The sequence below is a fragment of the Aptenodytes forsteri genome, unplaced genomic scaffold (assembly GCF_000699145.1).
Source record: "Aptenodytes forsteri isolate BGI_AS27 unplaced genomic scaffold, ASM69914v1 Scaffold257, whole genome shotgun sequence".
NCBI classification, from domain to species: Eukaryota; Metazoa; Chordata; class Aves; order Sphenisciformes; family Spheniscidae; genus Aptenodytes; species Aptenodytes forsteri.
In genome coordinates, this window is record NW_008795194.1 from 2,204,204 (window position 1) to 2,222,708 (window position 18,505).

General features: G+C 36.6%; 1 protein-coding gene across 1 annotated transcript in view; it reads right to left on the minus strand.

Moving 5' to 3' along the window:
* Positions 1–3,124: 3,124 nt before the first annotated feature.
* The window catches only part of OLA1 (Obg like ATPase 1), a 103,847-nt gene continuing 88,466 nt past the window's right edge, over positions 3,125–18,505 (minus strand). The window contains exons 5-8 of the mRNA XM_009278586.2: positions 11,169–11,309; positions 10,390–10,486; positions 7,712–7,834; positions 3,125–3,649 (exon numbers count right to left, since the gene is read on the minus strand). Coding sequence (XP_009276861.1) covers positions 3,548–3,649; positions 7,712–7,834; positions 10,390–10,486; positions 11,169–11,309 — 463 coding nt within the window. The 3' untranslated portion in view covers positions 3,125–3,547. The remainder of the gene's footprint in view (positions 3,650–7,711; positions 7,835–10,389; positions 10,487–11,168; positions 11,310–18,505) is intronic.

Below are 18,505 nucleotides of genomic sequence, written 5' to 3' on the forward strand. Positions count from 1 at the left end.
CAAGCCTGCTCCCCTTGTGCTGTTCTGGGAAATGCTGATTAGGACAGAAAACTATATCCTACGTGAAAGAGGTATTCGTGGGTACAAATAGTCTTCAAAAGTTAAATTTCCATTCTTCTTTGTGCTTCTTAATGGTCTGAAATGTCACGTATTGGGGTGCCCAAGCACATCACCTAGATATTGCTATTGATGCTGCCAATAAAAGACAGCACTAAGCCCTTACTTGTCTACAGCAATGTTTTTATTTGACCAGGAACGTACTTTTAAAAGCGAATCTCCCGATCACACCTCTTCACACACACACACACACTCTATCCCTGCTTTGCTCTGCATTGCACAGGAGTCTCACAGCAGGCAAACTGGTTATCTCTCGGGTATCTTATGGCAAACTGGTTCTCTCTTGAGACTGAAGTGCAAACTGCACTCTAACTCCTCATGGGACCAGCCTGCAACTAGTCCGAGGTAGGCCCTCAAATACATGCCGTGGGAACATCAGGTCCTCCGTGCCAACGCTTCGCTCTCCGATCCACTCCTACAGAGTCACCCCACATGCCAGCGCAGGCACAGCTGCTTTCACTGGCATCTCCGCATCACTTTCAGGCACTCTCTTTTGGTCAGTTTGGAGGCAGGCAGCAGCGATTTCCCTGTTCCACTAGCACTTGTTTAATACCAGAAACATGCCATCAACGCCATGGCTATTAAGCACTGAGGAATGCAAGTTAAGAGGAAGGGTTAGTGCTCCTCCTCCTTTGCAAAATTCCCTACTTTCCATATTTTGGAAGAGCAGTGCCTACAATGTTTTCTCATCCTTCTCCAGCTAGAGAAACAAAATGTCTCCTTCTACTCACCATCATCACCCCCAGTGAGTACAGGTCACCGAGACTTAGTGAAGAGCATGCAGGCAAATGTCACTTTTTTTTTTTCTTAAATAGCACATGTGAGTAGGATGGAGACATTGCACCTGGAGTCACATGTGCAGGTTGAAATGCATAAATAACGTGTGCTTGGCTTAAGTTAAATCACAACTCTATTTAAAACAGAGTGCTTGAAACTTGCTACATATATCCACAAGTTTTTAGGAGTTGTACATCTTAAATGCATAGACCCACTGAGGAGAAACACAGGCTACACATATTTAATGTGGCAGTTGCCACAAGTCACCAGTGACAGGAGTAACAGAGCTTATCAGATTATTCTTTCTTCTAATAAAACTTGTTTTTATTCTGGAATAATTGATTAACTTCACTAGTTAAAAGAACGTTAGTTAAACAGCTGAAGAGATAAACTATTCAGGCAAGTTAATAAGCTGAAACATAAAACGTTATAGAATATATATTTTTAAAGAAGATGTGGCAAATATTTTAAGTTCGTTTTCTATTTTCAGAATACTGTAATAACTTCAAAACCCCCTGTCTATCAAGAACAACTTCATTCAATTTGTAATTATTTTTACTTTTCGAACAGGGAGGTATTGTGAAGTACACACATTCAAATCGAAACAAATATGGCTTATTAAATGTAACTAAGAGATGCAAAAATAAAAAGCAATCCATGAATGGTGCTGTCCTTTCTAACAACTTCTTCACTGACATGTAATAATTAAGTAGCATGAGGATATTCTGGAAACCAGAACGAATTTCAGACAGGACACGAGAGCACGTTTCAGTGGGTATTAGTGCAGTAAAGAGGTCACTTCTCTTTCCCCAACACACATACTCCACTTCTCACTCACCTTTCATTGCGTCTCAAACCCAGCATGAGCCCTTCTCTGTTACTAGCAACCTTGCTGACTTCCAGGAGAAACAGGTAGGCTGGGTTTTCTTTTGGATTCGACTTTTAACACAAGATTTGGTGGTCCTAATCTTTTCTCAATTAGGTAACATCAAAATAACGCCAAGAACAAACACTAGCCGCACCAGGGAGACGATACAAAAGAGAATTTCAAGGGTTCCAAAACATCTGAAGTCCTAATTTCCCTGCTTCACAATACTCTTGCCGCTCCTGCCACCATGAAAAAAGGAGATACTCTTTAAAACAAAATCAACAACTACGTATTGAAGTCATCTGCCCTCCCTCTTTCTCCTCAGTGTAATTAAAGGCATGATGCCAACTTTTCAACAATGAGCCTCGTGGCTCTGGCTGACCCATGTCTTACTCTTTCAGAAATGAGCAATGAAGCTCAAAGGCGGCATCTCAAGGGACGCCTCGGAGCAGGACATGACCAGTGCTCCCAATATCTTGAACACAGAGGGGAGGTTAGCCAGTGGTAAGTTGCCTTTTCAAAGTTGACAGCAAGCAAATTTATCACAGCGACGTGAGAGGTCTGGCACACCAGCGAGCCACAGGTAACATCAGCATCTGTCCCAGCCCTGACCCCACTGAATCTGTAGCTGAAACACAGGCACACATTCAGAAAATGTCAGCCTGTTTTAAATACATTAAACACGCTGCAAGTAAGGGCAATTCTACAGCTTGCATTAAAAGTACAAACTTGGTTTTATTTTTGCCAACAACTTATTCCTCTGCGTTACCCAGAGAGACTAGCTCTCCCTCATGGTTAAAGGGGGGGAAAAAAGTACTCACAGCTGCAGCCTTATTTCAGCAGAACGACTTACCTATCCAGCACAGCATGACCTCTTCCTTCACCACACTATCTGCGTCACCCTCCGCTGGCCTGAAAACCAGACCTGAGAGGACAACGCACAACATCAGGCACCGCTGCTCCAGCCCCCACAATTTAATAATTTCAAGGCAAGAATGACATACTTTTTCAAAATGATTTGAACAAAAAAGCTTCAGTCTCAAAGATAACATGCTTTTTCTACATGTATTTCCTCTCTCCGGTAAAAATAATTTACGCTGCATCATTCTTATTATCCTTACTATCATCTTTCAGTGAATGTCCATCTACAAATTCATTAACTTTTTTGAGACAAATCATTGGCATCCTAATCTTCTGATTCCCATGAAAGACTCACTTTTGAGATACAATTGCAGCTGCCCCACACTGCCAGTTACTGTATCATACACGTCTTAAAATTCTGTAATCAGCATCCACCAGGTGCCGTATCGCATTCAGCACACCACAGTCAGTCAATACAGACATCCCCAAACACACCAAGGCTGGTTTTGTCAAATGTTTTATTGAGTGTAGACATCTGGAGTACTGTAAAACATGCATTATCTGTAGATTCAAAAAGGAGCAAGCCACATTGTCCTCACTGTCAAACGTGTCAGGCTTGGCATACATGATGGAGATTAATGAAGTATCATGAGAGTAATATGGTTCCTGAAAAGCTTCTACAATTTGGAGTAGGGTCTTAATCGTTTGAAATGCAAAGCTGTTCACATTTAGTGAACTTGCATGTTCACTGGAGGTGCCATATTTTAATTCAAAACAAACAAGAATAATTTCACTAGGGGGAGGGGAAGTTCCCTAGGTAGAAACTGTATGCTTTTTGTTTCCAGATATTCCCTCCTAAATAAAAATTCATATGCTTTTTGAAGCAGCACAGTTTATTTCTGAGCAATGAACAACATCTGATATTCATTTCTTCTTGGGTTGTTGAGGTGTATTAAACTTAAAGAAGATAATATCTCCATCCTCCACTATGTAATTTCTGCCTTGTTGTCTGTATTTTCCAGCGGCCTGTAAATAGAACAGACAAAAGGAAAATGGGTTATTTTTTTATTAGACATTTTATAGTATTTTCAAATTGTAATTATTTAAATACATTTTGGTAAAGAAATGGTACTACTTCAGCTTCAGAGTCTGACAGCTGCAGTACTCCTCAGTTTGACATAATTTGGTTTTACATACATATAAAATATATATAAAAATAATCTAACCTCCACTGAATCAGTGGTACTTAAATGCCATCGGCATTATCTAGCAGTAAATCTGTAAACCCTGGCAAGTCTTAAGATAAAGGACACTAAAACAACTAATTATTTTTTTTTTTCAGCTTTCAGGCTTTCTTTTTCTTAATCTAAAAAACCTGCAGATGGCAAACACTGGCAGCAGGAATCTAAAACAGTATTGCTGGAAAGGGCGATCAGCAACAGTTTGCATCATGGCTGCACGGCTATTAACCTGGTATCTGAACTACTTCAGAGCTGCTCCAGCAAAGGACAAGCGAGTACTGTCAAAACTAAAGATGGGAACACTATGCAAAAGTCACGACTGTACATGCCTTGTGCTTCGAGCGGGGCTCTCTTGTCTGCTTGTGCCCAGATAATGAAGGACTGAGGAGCACAAAATACAGGCCCAGTTTTTCTGTCAGAAATTTCCTTTAGAAGAAATTTGCTTCAGAAGGACAGATATAAGAGCAGATAGGCTGTGAAACCAGGATACAGGAGGAGGCATACAGACCAAAGACATGAAAAGGAAATTCGTTATGAAAACGCTGTACTTGAGGAGAGCAGAAAATAGGCAAGGAATCTATTACATATCAGCATCCTCTGCATTAGAATTTATTATTATATTTTTCTATCTTTATCTCGTCATAATTAAACCTAGTATTACAGAGGCCACAGAGAAGCTGTGGCATGAGGACTGACAGACTGGGCGGGAGGTCGTCTGCAGAAGCATTTATCTTGAAAAGTGATCTACAATACGGAAAAGTTGAGAGCTTCTGCTTTAGTTCAATAACCATTCCTGTTTTGAAGTTTTCTCTTGCAGGAGAAAGTGCTTCCATGCAAGACCTCACTGTGCCATTATTCTCAATGACACTATCACAGTGGTGGTATCCTAAGATCCCATTACAGGAAAGCTGTTAACTAATGACCTTAGTTGCAGTAGAACAGATCAGATTAATGGTACCTAGTTAACTTAGACACCTTTCTTTCACAAAACCTGCTCTGTAAAGCAACGTATTTCCCCATATTGCTGTCTAGGAATTCAGAGGCTCGATAACCTTGTTGCTGTCATTCCTTATTTAAATGTTGTCACCAGTGATGCTAGCCTACAGAAAATTGCAGATAAAATAGCCTCGACAATAAATATATAGTGCAACAGTAATTGACCTTATCCCATATGACACTATCGATAAATAATAAATAGGACTTTGCAAATGTTTTTGTATTTCCCCTCCCTGGAAATTTGTTTAGACTATAAAAGGTTTACTTTCAAGTAGACTTAGTAGTTCTTTCCTTTGAAGATCCTAATAATGCTTAAAGTCAAGAGTAATTAGACTAATTGATGGCATAAACACTAATAAAACAGTGCTGTAAAAATTATCAGCAAGCGTAAGCTGCAGGCACAGGTACAGAGACGTTTTACAGTCAAATACATTTATTACTCACAAATATTTGTAGGCAAAAACTGACCTCCACAAAGTAACAATGCGGATTTTTTTTTTTAGCACAGTATTGCACACCGTCCAAGTGGCATAGACTTCTTTAATTAAATACATTTTGACACACTAATGCAAGTTTATGTATTTTTGTTACCAGTTTACAGTTAATTAAAAGTGACAGTGTTCCTTTAAATTCTCTAGAGACCATTTAATCCATTTCCATTGCTATCAGAAACACTGGTTGAAAAAATCAATACCCATTTGTGAATCTTGAGTATGTATTAAACAAGACACGTCTAACCAGTTCATTTGCACTTGAAAGCAGCCATCTGTAGAAGCCAGCTTTGCCTAAGCAGATATGATTGCTAATAATGTGATATCCCTGTAGACTACAAAGCCCACACAGAGCTATTCAGTGTATAGTTCACAGCACTGGCATTAAATTAGTTATGCTGTACTGCTGTTAGACACACACAAAATCAAACTTAAAAATCGATCAACTTGATAACATACAAAGCAAGCAACTCCCATTACCACTGTTATTTCAGTTGACTCCTAAAAGCTCCCAAATTTAATTTTGCAATTTATCAGCAAAATAAAAGTAATTAGCATTGTGTATGGCATGAAACATTGTATTAAATGCAAATTAGAAAAGACTAGAGTAATAAAATGCATTTTTCTAAAGGCAAGGCGTTTTTTCGAATCTTGATTTAAAAACTGAGTAACAAATGCAAATATGCTTGCTTTACAGATACTTCAAAACAATAAAAAATTAATCATTCGATATAATTTGAACATGGAAGCTTGATGTCTAGAATCTTACATTGTGAAAAGCAAATAAAAATACATAAGCAAAATACTTATAGATTAATTTAATAGGTATTAACTGATGCGGCTTCTCAGGGAAAACACTCAGATTTGAGCTTCGAAAACTGTTGCTGGCAAAATTTGAGTCTTGGTTACATAAAGTGGTTTCTGACTGCAGAATATTAGCTTTATTTATAGCTGTGGTTTCACTTTACAACTCCAACTCTACTTCCCTTTTGATAAGACAGTTCACATGCCGCAACGAACCAATTATACCAGGATTTTTTTCCCCCTCACTTCCTGGGGTTCAAACAAACCTATTAAAGTCCCGCTGCTCAGTATGATCTTCCTTAGTGATACCACTGAGGATAAGCTGAATCTGAAATCATAGTTTTGCATACCTTTCAAGCTATCAAATAGCAAACAATAAAGCTGAACCTTTTAAATTCTTTAACACATTAGATAGTGTAGGAACCTTCAAACACTGAGATTGATTAAATCAAACTAATGTGCTTTGTAATTGCAATTTTATAAAATATGAATCTTAATAAAACATCAAAAATGCCAAATGAGAAATCAAATGTGTATGAAATAAAGGGAAGTTTCTCTGCTTAAAGAAGGTGGAAATAATGCAGTAGCAATGCAGAGAAGAACAGCTTTTCTTATGACATTTATTTGCCATGTACAAGTTCATTTCATATTTAATAACTTCAAATCAGCTATAATTTGTCAGCTATAAGAAGGGCACAACTTTGGGCACCCAATCAGTCTCTGCCCTCTAGTGTTGAGAAAGCAGATAAAACTCTTCTTAATAGAAGTGTCACTACAAAGAAGCGTGAGCTCAAGAAAAAAAGTTTTTCATTAAATATCTTCACTGTCTACTCAGTAGATAGCAGCTAGGAAACTTCACCTATTGTAATATATTTTCGTGGACTACATGCAACTATTACTGGCACCCTGAACAATCACAGTAAGGCATGGCATTTTTAAGTAAGACATCAAAGGGAGACTGAATTAAATACTGAAATGGTAAATTTTAAGATTCTAATTATGCCTATGAGAGTCTAGAAGTGGAACCCACTAATCCTGAAAAAAAAAAGATACATTTTTATAATACAATATTTTCTTAACCATTTGCATCCAACATTTGTAATACCTTCACTGCAAACTCAAAACAAGACGACACATTATTAGAAGAAACAGATTTTCTGTGTTTCTTGCATTTCCTTTTAGAGGTGATTCAAAAATCTGTTATCTCATCTTAAAAATTTGATTTTTCAGAAACAAGTTCATTTTAAAGCTTATTAAATTCTGAACACTAACATGTAAACAGAGAAGAAAAATTTAGCATAGCATTTGGCCTTAGTGTTGACATTTAGTCCATGAACGGTCATATCTTGGGTACTGAAATAGTTGCATTCCTGTTCAGTAAGTTGGTGCATTTGAATTCTTTCCTAAATAAAAGATGAAAACAGATTTTGGTCTATTGCTAGAGGTGACTGTTAAGATTCGCTTAGCATCAAGAACTTCTTCCCTGTGAAAAACAGACTTGAAATGGAAAAATGGCACATATGGAGGAAGGGAGAAGAAAAAGACGGGGAGCTCACCTTGACAGCAGCTTCTGAACCTCCTTCTTTAAAATCTTCATATTTCATTACTTCAGCCATAATGAATCCCTTTTCAAAATCCGTGTGAATCTTCCCTGCTGCCTGAGGAGCCTTCGTCCCTTTCTGTCAAAGGGAAGACCGGAACAAAATTAATTGCATTTAAGAAGACTGATTGCAGGAAAGAGGTTTCTCCTTTTTGATATGCTTTCAGGATCTGCTGAAACTTTGTTTCATGTCAGTTAAAATGTCACACATACAGCTGGGTAATTCTCAATACTGGGACATACAGATAGATGCCTTTGCCACAGATAAACCAACTGATACTAAAGAAGGGCAGCTTTGTTTTTCCTAATAGGTATCAACAGCAGTATTGATTTTAGAAGCTATGATTGTGTTTTGTTGGGGGATTTACTTCGATCCCTAGCTCTCCAGACAGAAAGTGAGGAAAATAAAGATTTTTAAATAACTTTAAAATCTGAATTACTCAAGACTTTTACTTATGTCCAAATACTTTCAATTAAATGATAACATTTGCTGGCGAACCACATTTGTAATCAAAAATGATTTATGGATCTCAAGCCCTATGTATTATCTTATTTTTATTTCAGAATAATTTTACTAAGTCTAATATAGAACAAAATGAGTATTCTTACCAAAATGTCAACAACTGAATCACTAAAAAATAAAAAAATCACAGGCAACTATTATAAGACAATTTAAGTTTATGCAATAGAGGAGAATGCATTGTAACTGCATGCCTTAAATTACAAGGACATACATTCTGTGCACATACAACCATGGAGAGAAATTCGAGAAATAATGATGACCTAAAGGCTGCTTAATAAAGCATGTTAAAGTGCTAAGGAGTCTGACAGTGTAAAGCACAGTTTTTACAAATAATTTTATCTAATATAGAACAAAATGAGTATTCTTACCAAAATGTCAACAACTGAATCACTAAAAAAAAAAAATCACAGGCAACTATTATAAGACAATTTAAGTTTATGCAATAGAGGAGAATGCATTGTAACTGCATGCCTTAAATTACAAGGACATACATTCTGTGCACATACAACCATGGAGAGAAATTCGAGAAATAATGATGACCTAAAGGCTGCTTAATAAAGCATGTTAAAGTGCTAAGGAGTCTGACAGTGTAAAGCACAGTTTTTACAATAAAACTATTATAAGACAATTTAAGTTTATGCAATAGAGGAGAATGCATTGTAACTGCATGCCTTAAATTACAAGGACATACATTCTGTGCACATACAACCATGGAGAGAAATTCGAGAAATAATGATGACCTAAAGGCTGCTTAATAAAGCATGTTAAAGTGCTAAGGAGTCTGACAGTGTAAAGCACAGTTTTTACAATAAAAGATGTATTGGGTTAATATGGCTACTCACTGATGCTTACCTGACTAAATATCTTTGCACATTAAATCAAAGATACTTACAATCAGTCTTAAGATAAACCAGCTTTCAAATTTTCTAATAAAGAGCAAGCATTTCTCCTACTGAAAACAGTGGCGTTTCACAATGTGCTTTTAGAAACTATGGCAAAAATCAGAACAACAGAACTTCTGCTTTTATATTATTTTGGTGGCTATTTCAGGGACTTTAGCTAGCAGTTATCATGTAAAAGGAGATGAGATGAAAAGGCTAAAAAAATAAACGTGCTTTTAGGAAAATAAGTTTAACGTACTAAAACTTATACACAAACATCTGCAGCAGTATTAATAAAAATATAAATTCACTGGAAATTATGTTGAGTAATGAAAACAAATTAATTCCATTGAACGAAATTGCATACAGCACTGAAATTCCCTGCACAGCACTAAATACACCGATGCAAAAAATAAAAGCTCAGTGACAGATCTGCACCTCCAAAAGTTGACATTTTTGTAATTTTTAAGATAGTTTGTAACTACATGCATTTCAAAATATTTTTCAATACTAATCTTTATATTATAACATATTTACATTCAAAGGCAAACCACTACAGCTCAGCTCTTACTGTCCTCTGGGAATAAATTAGTTGATCTCTATGGCTATAATCATTCTACATCAATATTTAAAATACATAATATAATTTTAGGCATTACATAAGTTCCCGGATAAACACACAAACTACCAAAATAAACTAGGTCTAAATATTAAAGTCAGTAAAAGACCTGAATTACTGCACACTGATTTTAGGTTTTTGAGCCCAACTGTGTATCCATGAGGGATATAATGATGTTATATTGCTTTTATTGCTGAAAATGTAATCCGAGCAAAGCAAAGGAGGAATGAACCACCCGCAACCCAAACAAACTTAGTGAATACAAAATGAAAAGCAACATCAATTTCACTGCAGACAAACCCAGTCACACAGATTAAGCAAGCACAATACTGGTACGTCTTATCTCTGACCACAGGAGGAGGGTAGACAGATTCTACAGGATGAAGAAATTCAGACTATGTAATAGGCAGAATCAATTGTTACCTGCCTCAATCAATGCAGCTCCACTTTCACTGTTCAGCAGCTCACAAATAATTAAAGTTATCCTGGACAAAAACCTCATCTGTAATGACTAGCTAACCGCCACCATGACAAACTTCAAAGTCAGTGATATCAATCTGAATTCAATAGTGTGGAACTGGATATAGCTGATGAATAAGTATGAATCTTACCCTGATGGTCCATGCACGCACTTCATCTGGGCCTGCAGTGAAAAAGTATTCTAGTTGGAGTGCTGCATATCCAGCCTTAATGATCTTTGCTAAAGCACTGAAAAAAAAATGAATCCAATTCATTCAACATATACACATAAAATAGCTAAATGCCCCAAGTAATCAATTTACATGGAAAGACATCACATATTTTGAAGACACCGGGTCTACTTTTAAACACAGCAATAATCGCAGTAGCCTTTTTCTTTGAACTCTCTTCAGAAGAACTACTTTTTTACTGCAGCATCATAAAGACAGTATTTTGATTTGTTTATTTGGCAGGATACAGAAATACGGGATAAATTTAAATCACCCTATCAGGCAGCACTTTTGGTCTCATGCAATTTTCAGGACTCCGGGTCATGAAAGCATAACTGTTTGACTGAAATTCAATATTGAAACAATTTATTATAGTTCTTCAGAAAAAATTATGGCAAAATTTTCTCCACCATCCCTACTCCCCATGGATGACGAAACAGTTTTGGTGATCATTCCTTCTTAAAAATATACATAACTAATACCTATGTTATAATTAAAACACTGTACAGAGATGACAGATGACAGTTAAAAACTTAATTTAAAATAAATCTTTTCACTCTGTCTCATGGTAAAGAAAGGAGAAGATTCTCTCTTTATAATGGTAATTACTCTGTCATTTATTATTCTATCAGCGCAAGCAATTAAATTACTGCAAGGAAATAGTTGATAATAAAGTGTAGGGAAAATGAATGCTAATTAACCTTTGTGTCATGTTCTCTTCCAGATACTTCTGTTTCTCCTCAGCACTCATATCTTGCAACTTGAGTTCCAAGGCCCCACTAAAAGGAATGACCAAAGCACCCGGGTCGTGCTTGTCCACCCACTCTTTAATTTTTATCAACCTGTACACAACAAAGGGCACAACATTATCTTGTAGTGCATGCATGGCTGTACCACATTCATTATTATCAAGTAGCACATACATATTCATAAGAATTGCACGGTTTTATGATGCCATCTTTTTGTGTATTGCTTTCCAAGGTCAAGGCATTAACAGGCAGCAATTGCTTCAGGTGTACTCCATTAACATTTCACTGTTTCTTGGTTTCTGTTTGGCATTTAATCTATCAGAAATAGGCATAATTTGAGACAATAACTAGGTTTTTGGTAGAGGTTAAATACTTGCAATCTAAAATGCTAAATGAATAAAACTTTGTAGATCTGTGGATGTACGTTTTTCTGAGACTTCCAAGAGTGATATTTATCAAATGCAGCAAAACTGGGGGTCTTCAGTTTTTCCTCTTTTTTTTTTTTTTTTTAAAAGCATCTCAGTGACTAGGGCAGCTGATACTAACAGACAGAAAAGAACACTATACTCCGTAAACTCCTAGATAGCAAGCAGCACCCTGCTTTTTCTAGCTATTGATCTTGGAGTATGCCATAGCTAATGAATACAGGGCTGTGTTTCTACTAGTTTCTTCCACCTTTCTACTATCTCCCCAGGACAAAGCTTCTAGATATTATACTATTATTTTTAAATAAAGAATCAAATTTCCTATTTCTCTTCATCTTCAATAACTGGCAGCATCAGTAATAGTTTGCTGTACATCTACTATTTTTTTTAGTTGAACGAAACTACAAATCTAGAGCTACGGATTTATGGTGCTAGTTTTTGAATGTTCGATATCCTATAAAAAAATTAAGAAAATCTTTGCAGCAATAGCTGATGTTTAAACAATCTTTAAACACAGGTATCACATTCATGACTGCAAATACTATTTATTTGAAATTTAAGGGAGACATTCATAAATTACCTGTAAGGAGTTCAATGTTATTTATAGGGCACTATTTCCGAACAGGTGTGAATGGTAAGAATGACAACTCTGTATGCTCAGCAAGAAAACACAAGAGGCATGGGAATACTTCCTGTAGACTAAGACACAAAGTACAAAATACAGTACACTTTGGGTGCTGTAGATGGTTCAGACCTGAAGCACCCACCATACAGCACAGGGTTTTATGCTTGCTGAGTTCTTTTTCTTAGTCCTGCTAATCTCCAAGATTTAGACTAAGGTTTTAACTCCTATTATACTAAAGTGCTTTGAAACTGTGGCCTGCAAACCTTTAAATAATCAATGCAAATGTCACTTCAGAAAAAAAATGAACTGAACCACAAGTTCATCAACACACATTTGTCAAAGAAAATAGCAGGGGATCAGAGCTATTATGAGATTAAGTGCATGGCCCACTGAGTAGGGTTTTAGATGGGACAAAGAATATAAAAGTTCACTCAACAGTTTTCACACGTTTGTTATGTAAGGCTGGTCTTCTATCATTTACTTATGTAAATACCCCATCAGTGGTTTTCAATCCTCATTATACTAATCTTTTTTTTTCTCCAGTTATCCAATGAAAATATAGTCTGGTATCCAGGACTGATACTGAAACACTATTGCCTTCAGAAACGTCTGAACTGAAAATCACAATTAAGGTGCATTTCTGAATGCGACACGTGACATTTAACAGCACTTCTAAAACTGACATTTGTAGTTAGCTGATTTATTTTGGCTAACAAACTGGATATCAAAGTTCAGAGCTTACAAATGCCAACCTTTTACAGAAAATGTACCTAGAAATGGATGTGCTATTCATAAGTGTACTTCAACATCTGTGCATGCATCCTTTTTATTTTATTTTTTTTTAAGTAAGTATCTAACACTGGTCTCTAGACTAATTAAATAATGTACCAAGTGAAAGACAGAATGAAACATGCTAACTTGAAAAAGTAAAATGAGCATGAAAGTAAAGTCAAAAATTGGATTCAAATTCTGTTTGGTAAATATGGTCATCGTAACTAATAAACTAAGAACTATTGTGGAACAACAAGATAAGAAATAATTACTTTGGCTAAAACACCAATTCAGAATAATAATAGTCTTAGACTGTCATTTTAACAGCTTTTCTATTGAGTCCTTAGAGGGATTATTTGCATTCCTCAGGTATTCTATTGTACAATTCAGATGAATAAAGACTTACAAATCATTCCCCCCCCCGCAGTGTGAGACTTTGATCCAGTGAATACACTATTGTACCTTAACTATAATTGGCAAAAAAAAGATTACAAACCTTCCCCCCACCGCCAGTGTGAGACTTTGATCCAGTGAATACCCTATTGTACCTTAACTATAATTGGCAAAAAACCTGACAGTGTAGGATAAGAAATAATTACTTTGGCTAAAACACCAATTCAGAATAATAATAGTCTTAGACTGTCATTTTAACAGCTTTTCTATTGAGTCCTTAGAGGGATTATTTGCATTCCTCAGGTATTCTATTGTACAATTCAGATGAATAAAGACTTACAAATCATTCCTCTACCGCCAGTGTGAGACTTTGATCCAGTGAATACACTATTGTACCTTAACTATAATTGGCAAAAAACCTGACAGTGTAGAGCATCACAAGCTTAATAACAAAGGAGAATATCTCAAAGTGTTGACAGATGATCTTCATAATGCAGGAGCAGAGCTGGTACATTTTAGCAATAAATGAGCACTGAGGTCTAAAGGTCTCTGAAGTGACTGACATCAGACCTGCTACAGCCTCACTAAAAGAATAAGGTACTGCATCCCACTCTGTACAGACAGTCAGGTTCTCTGCCTGAGTCTTTCACTTTTGTGACTTTCAATGTCACAGGAATTACTAAAAAGTACCAAGGAATTCCCCTAATGGTGATCAAAATAGAGAAAACAAACAAAAAAAAGTAAATACTCAAACATAAATACTGATGTATTTCTAAATGAAGTTTTCCCCAAAGCAAAAATGTTTGACTAATAATCAGTAAAGTAATAGCGCAAGTTTGCTTTCCTGTTAGGGATAACCAAGCGTGCTAAACAGAACAAAATTCTCTCAACAAATGGTAACAATTAATGTCAAATCTGTTTTATATGAGCACATAATTTTTCCATGGAAATGCTGTACGTCTGTAAAAGGACAGCATTAGTAGACTCATTTGGGCCTGTGTTAAGATAAGCAAATCCTCGAGTATCTCTCCATTACTTCATGCTATACTTGATAACAAATGATGAAGGGTATTAGATTTTAGGCTGAGCGAAAATCTTAATTATTAACTTTCAAGAAAATCTCAATTTAAAAAAAAGCCACTAAAATGTAACAAAATGAAAAGTAAAAAAAAACCAGTAAAACTGGCAGAACCAATGACCATGATTAACAGCTGAAACTACTTTAAGAAACACAAAAGTGCTCAAGATGAAAACCCTTCTTGACAAAGTAAACTGAAAACTATGTGAAAACAGTGTACACACTTAAAGCAGTTAAAAATATCCTCTTTCATAATTAAGTTTCTAAAAATGCCATTATTAGTAGAGTTAAAACTAAATTCTGATTATAAAGTGTAGAGCAGAAAGAAGAAAGGCTTCTTCTAGTACTACTCAGTAATAACAGCGAGGGATCTCTCGGAGCATTTCTGGACATCCAACAGCTTTCCCCTATTGAGGTGGCTTGGTTCTTCCCTCCAGGTGGCTCTGTGGAGAGGAGGAGTGTGCCAACAGAAGGTTCCTGAATTGAAATTTGATTCTATTTGCCACAAATGGACAAAATATCCTTTGTGGAAAAAAAATATAGACCCAAGAGACAGTAAGACAACCATGCATTCTGTGACAGCAAAAAGAAAATCTTAAATAAAAGTTGAATTGAAAACTCAATTAAAAAGACAACTGTGTGAAAACAGAACACTGACACAAGAACAAAACCGAGACAAGAACAAAAACAGATCTGAACAACTTGCAAGTAAAGGCAGCACTCAGAATTCTGACCAGGGAAAACAGCCAAGAGGAATTAAGATGCTCACTTCCACCTAACACTGTTACTGTTGGCTGATAAGGAAGTAAGGAAGGACAAAAGCATGTCAGCATATCTACTACCAGCTCAGAAAAGCTGTGAAGACCAAGATGTTTTCTTGCCACTACTAGATTCCAAAATTTGGTGAAGTCATCATTTAAGGACATTCCAGTTTTTAACTCTGCATCAGCCTGAGAAGGAAGAAGTAAATGAAAGAAGCCAGTGACTTCAAGTGCAGAAGGATCAGGACAACCACCAGAGTTAACTCCTGATACGAAATCAGGTTGCAGAACAGACCTTGGAGAATGGTTTAAAAACGAGGGCACTCACTGAGAAGGCCAATAAGCAAAGAGCACCAGAAAGAGGAGCTGTGCAGAAGGGAATGCCTTCACTTTAAAATGGCGATGGTTCCTGAGGCAGAAGAAACCAAAACCTGCAGACAAGCAAAATAAAGAGGTACAAAAGTTGCAGAATGTACATTAACTACAAATCGATATTTGACAGTTTCACATAAGAGATCCAGCTGGGAACAGAGACAGAGTTCAGATGGAAATCAGAAGTAGTGATGGAAGAGAGAAGCTGCATAGAGAACTTAAGCTCAGTGGACACCTGCAAGACAAGATGATCTGAAAAACTGACCCCTGAGAAGAAAGGTGATTTGTGAAAGTATGCTTTTGTACAAGCAAGGCCAAAAAAAACCCATCTAACTCACAGAAGAGAAATAATTGTTTTTCTGTTCTACACCTGAATTACGAGTGGAAATTGGCAGAAACAAAACAGCATGGCAGGGAAGAAGAAAACACCAGGCAGCACCACAAGAAGGAAAGAAACAAATGTAGATAATGAGATAAGATCAAACTAGGTGATCAAAACATACAAAAGACTGAAAAAAAGATCTACAGATAGAAGTGAGAACAAGAGGACCTAGCAATTCCAACAGGCTCTTCTCGTTGGCAGTCTGAGCAACCCCAGATTTTTAAAACCTTCCAAACTCAATCTGTTCAGTGCTTTGTTCCCCACTGTTTGAAAGTCTTCCATATGTGTAGCCTAAGCCACCTTTATTTCAATCCGAATGCATTAGTTTAACTGAGCCTATACACTATGGACTGGGAATACACACTCCCTATTTCTTTACAGCAGCGTTTTACATACTTAACTGAGGTCTTTCTTTTTTATTTTGAGCTTTCCTTGTAAGCCACGTATTACCTCTAACTTCGAACCTTTTTCTAGACTCTCTCCAATTGGTCTAAAAACTCCTGGAAGCACACAGTACCTAATGCACTCCTCAGAGCTCTCAATAATAATGTCTTATAAGCATTAAAAATAGCTAGAGGATTAACTCACACATTTTTCAGGTGATTCTCCTGTTTATAAAACCCAGTATAGCATTTGCTTTTTTGTGACAGCACTGCAACATTATCTCATGCTCACTTTATAACTTATTGTATGACCCTACTTGACTAGCTATTCTTAATACTATATTTGCATAGTTGATTATTCTTGCATAAAATCCTTCTCAGAAGTTGCACCCTAGCTCTTTTTTTCCCCCTAATGATTTCTTCTATTTCTTGAGATGCTCCTAAATTCTAATTTTGTTCTATACATACCTAGACATCTCCTAGTTTGGGGTCATCTACAGATTTAACAAGAATGCTCATCATCCAGCTCATTAATGGAAATAGGTAACAGTATTCAACCAGCAGCCACTTCCGCAGATCTCATAATGAGATATTCTTCAATTTGGAAATTGAACCACTGATAACTATGCTGTGTGTATTATCTTCCAACCAGTCTTACACACTCAACTTCCAGTAGTTTCCATTTAGCCAACATTTCCTATCTTGTTTATAAGAATGTTGTAAGGCATTGAAAACTTTAAAGGCTTAATAAAAATCCCAATATGTAGTAAAGTATATTTTTTCACTATATGAAAGACCATTAAATTTATCACAAACAAAATATTAGAGTCATCTGACAATTTAGAGAAGTAATAGCCAACATGGATTTGTGAAGACAATTGGGTTGCTCCTAGGTGATTAAAAACAGTTGAATTGTTCCAACATTTTTCTTGAAATTAAAGGAAAATTCATTGACTTAAAAATGTCTTGTTGTTTCTTTCCTCTTTGTGGCTTTCTTTTGTCTTTTGAAGCCTCACCCATTATCCACAAGTTAGCTAAAATGATGATAAATTAGGCAACGATTATTTTTTTTGCCAGGTCCCAAAATATTCTACTATGAGTACCACTAGGTTTAGTTGGTTTGGTGGGATGGGAGAGGAAAATCTAATTTACCTAAGCACCAGTACTGCGTGACAGAGTTCATAAGTGATGTCCTTCCCTTCTGTTCTGTTAGCATGCACAGACTCCACAAAGATCAGGTCCCACTGTTCTCAGTGCTGTACATATATATAGATGTATATGTATTCTTATATAAATAAGAAACATTCACAGCCTCAGTAAGCTTTCATTCCAAATTTATATAATCAACAAAGAATGGAATGCTGAAAATGATGAAACCAATGTATATAATAATTTTGTATCACAAAATAGGTCAGCGGCAGAAGTTAAGAATGGGAAGCAGAAAGCACAGGTGGTACTCTGCTGTAACAGATTAACATGCTGTAACTCTTACTGCTACCTGCCTTTTTTAGGGTATCCCTTTCTTCCTGCACTACATAAAGAGAAAAGAAGACTAAACAGGAAAACACTAAAGAATAAAAAGGTACTTTCTTCCCCACCATGCTGGTTTGCTTTTTATGAAGAAGACAAATCTACAGAAGGCTTGGGAGTACCAGTTACTGACCTAGGCAATCCCGTTTCAAATCATCAGTGACATTTACGAATTTATTTTTTTATTCCCCATTCCCAGATGGCCAGGAGGAACACAGCAATCCTTAGATTTCAAAAGGCCCTTTCCCACCCCCCACCTGCAAATACTTCCTAGTAACACTTCAGCACAAAAGCACTGCCTCCACAAGCTGGGCTGCTCTCTGGCCAGGAGCCTCCTCTCAGCCCCTCAGGACAAGAGCTTCAGGAACTCAGAATTTCATTTATCTTGTGCATCCTGAATGCTTTAAGTTCCTCGATACCTTCCTAGAGTCTGATGTCCGTATCCCCTCCAGTATTTAGTCATTGCACCCAGATGAACCTTACAAGAGACCAACGTGGAGAACCTATCTTACATGTTAGATGTCACTCACATCTCCAACACAGATTGACTTGAGCCTTGAAACATGCAG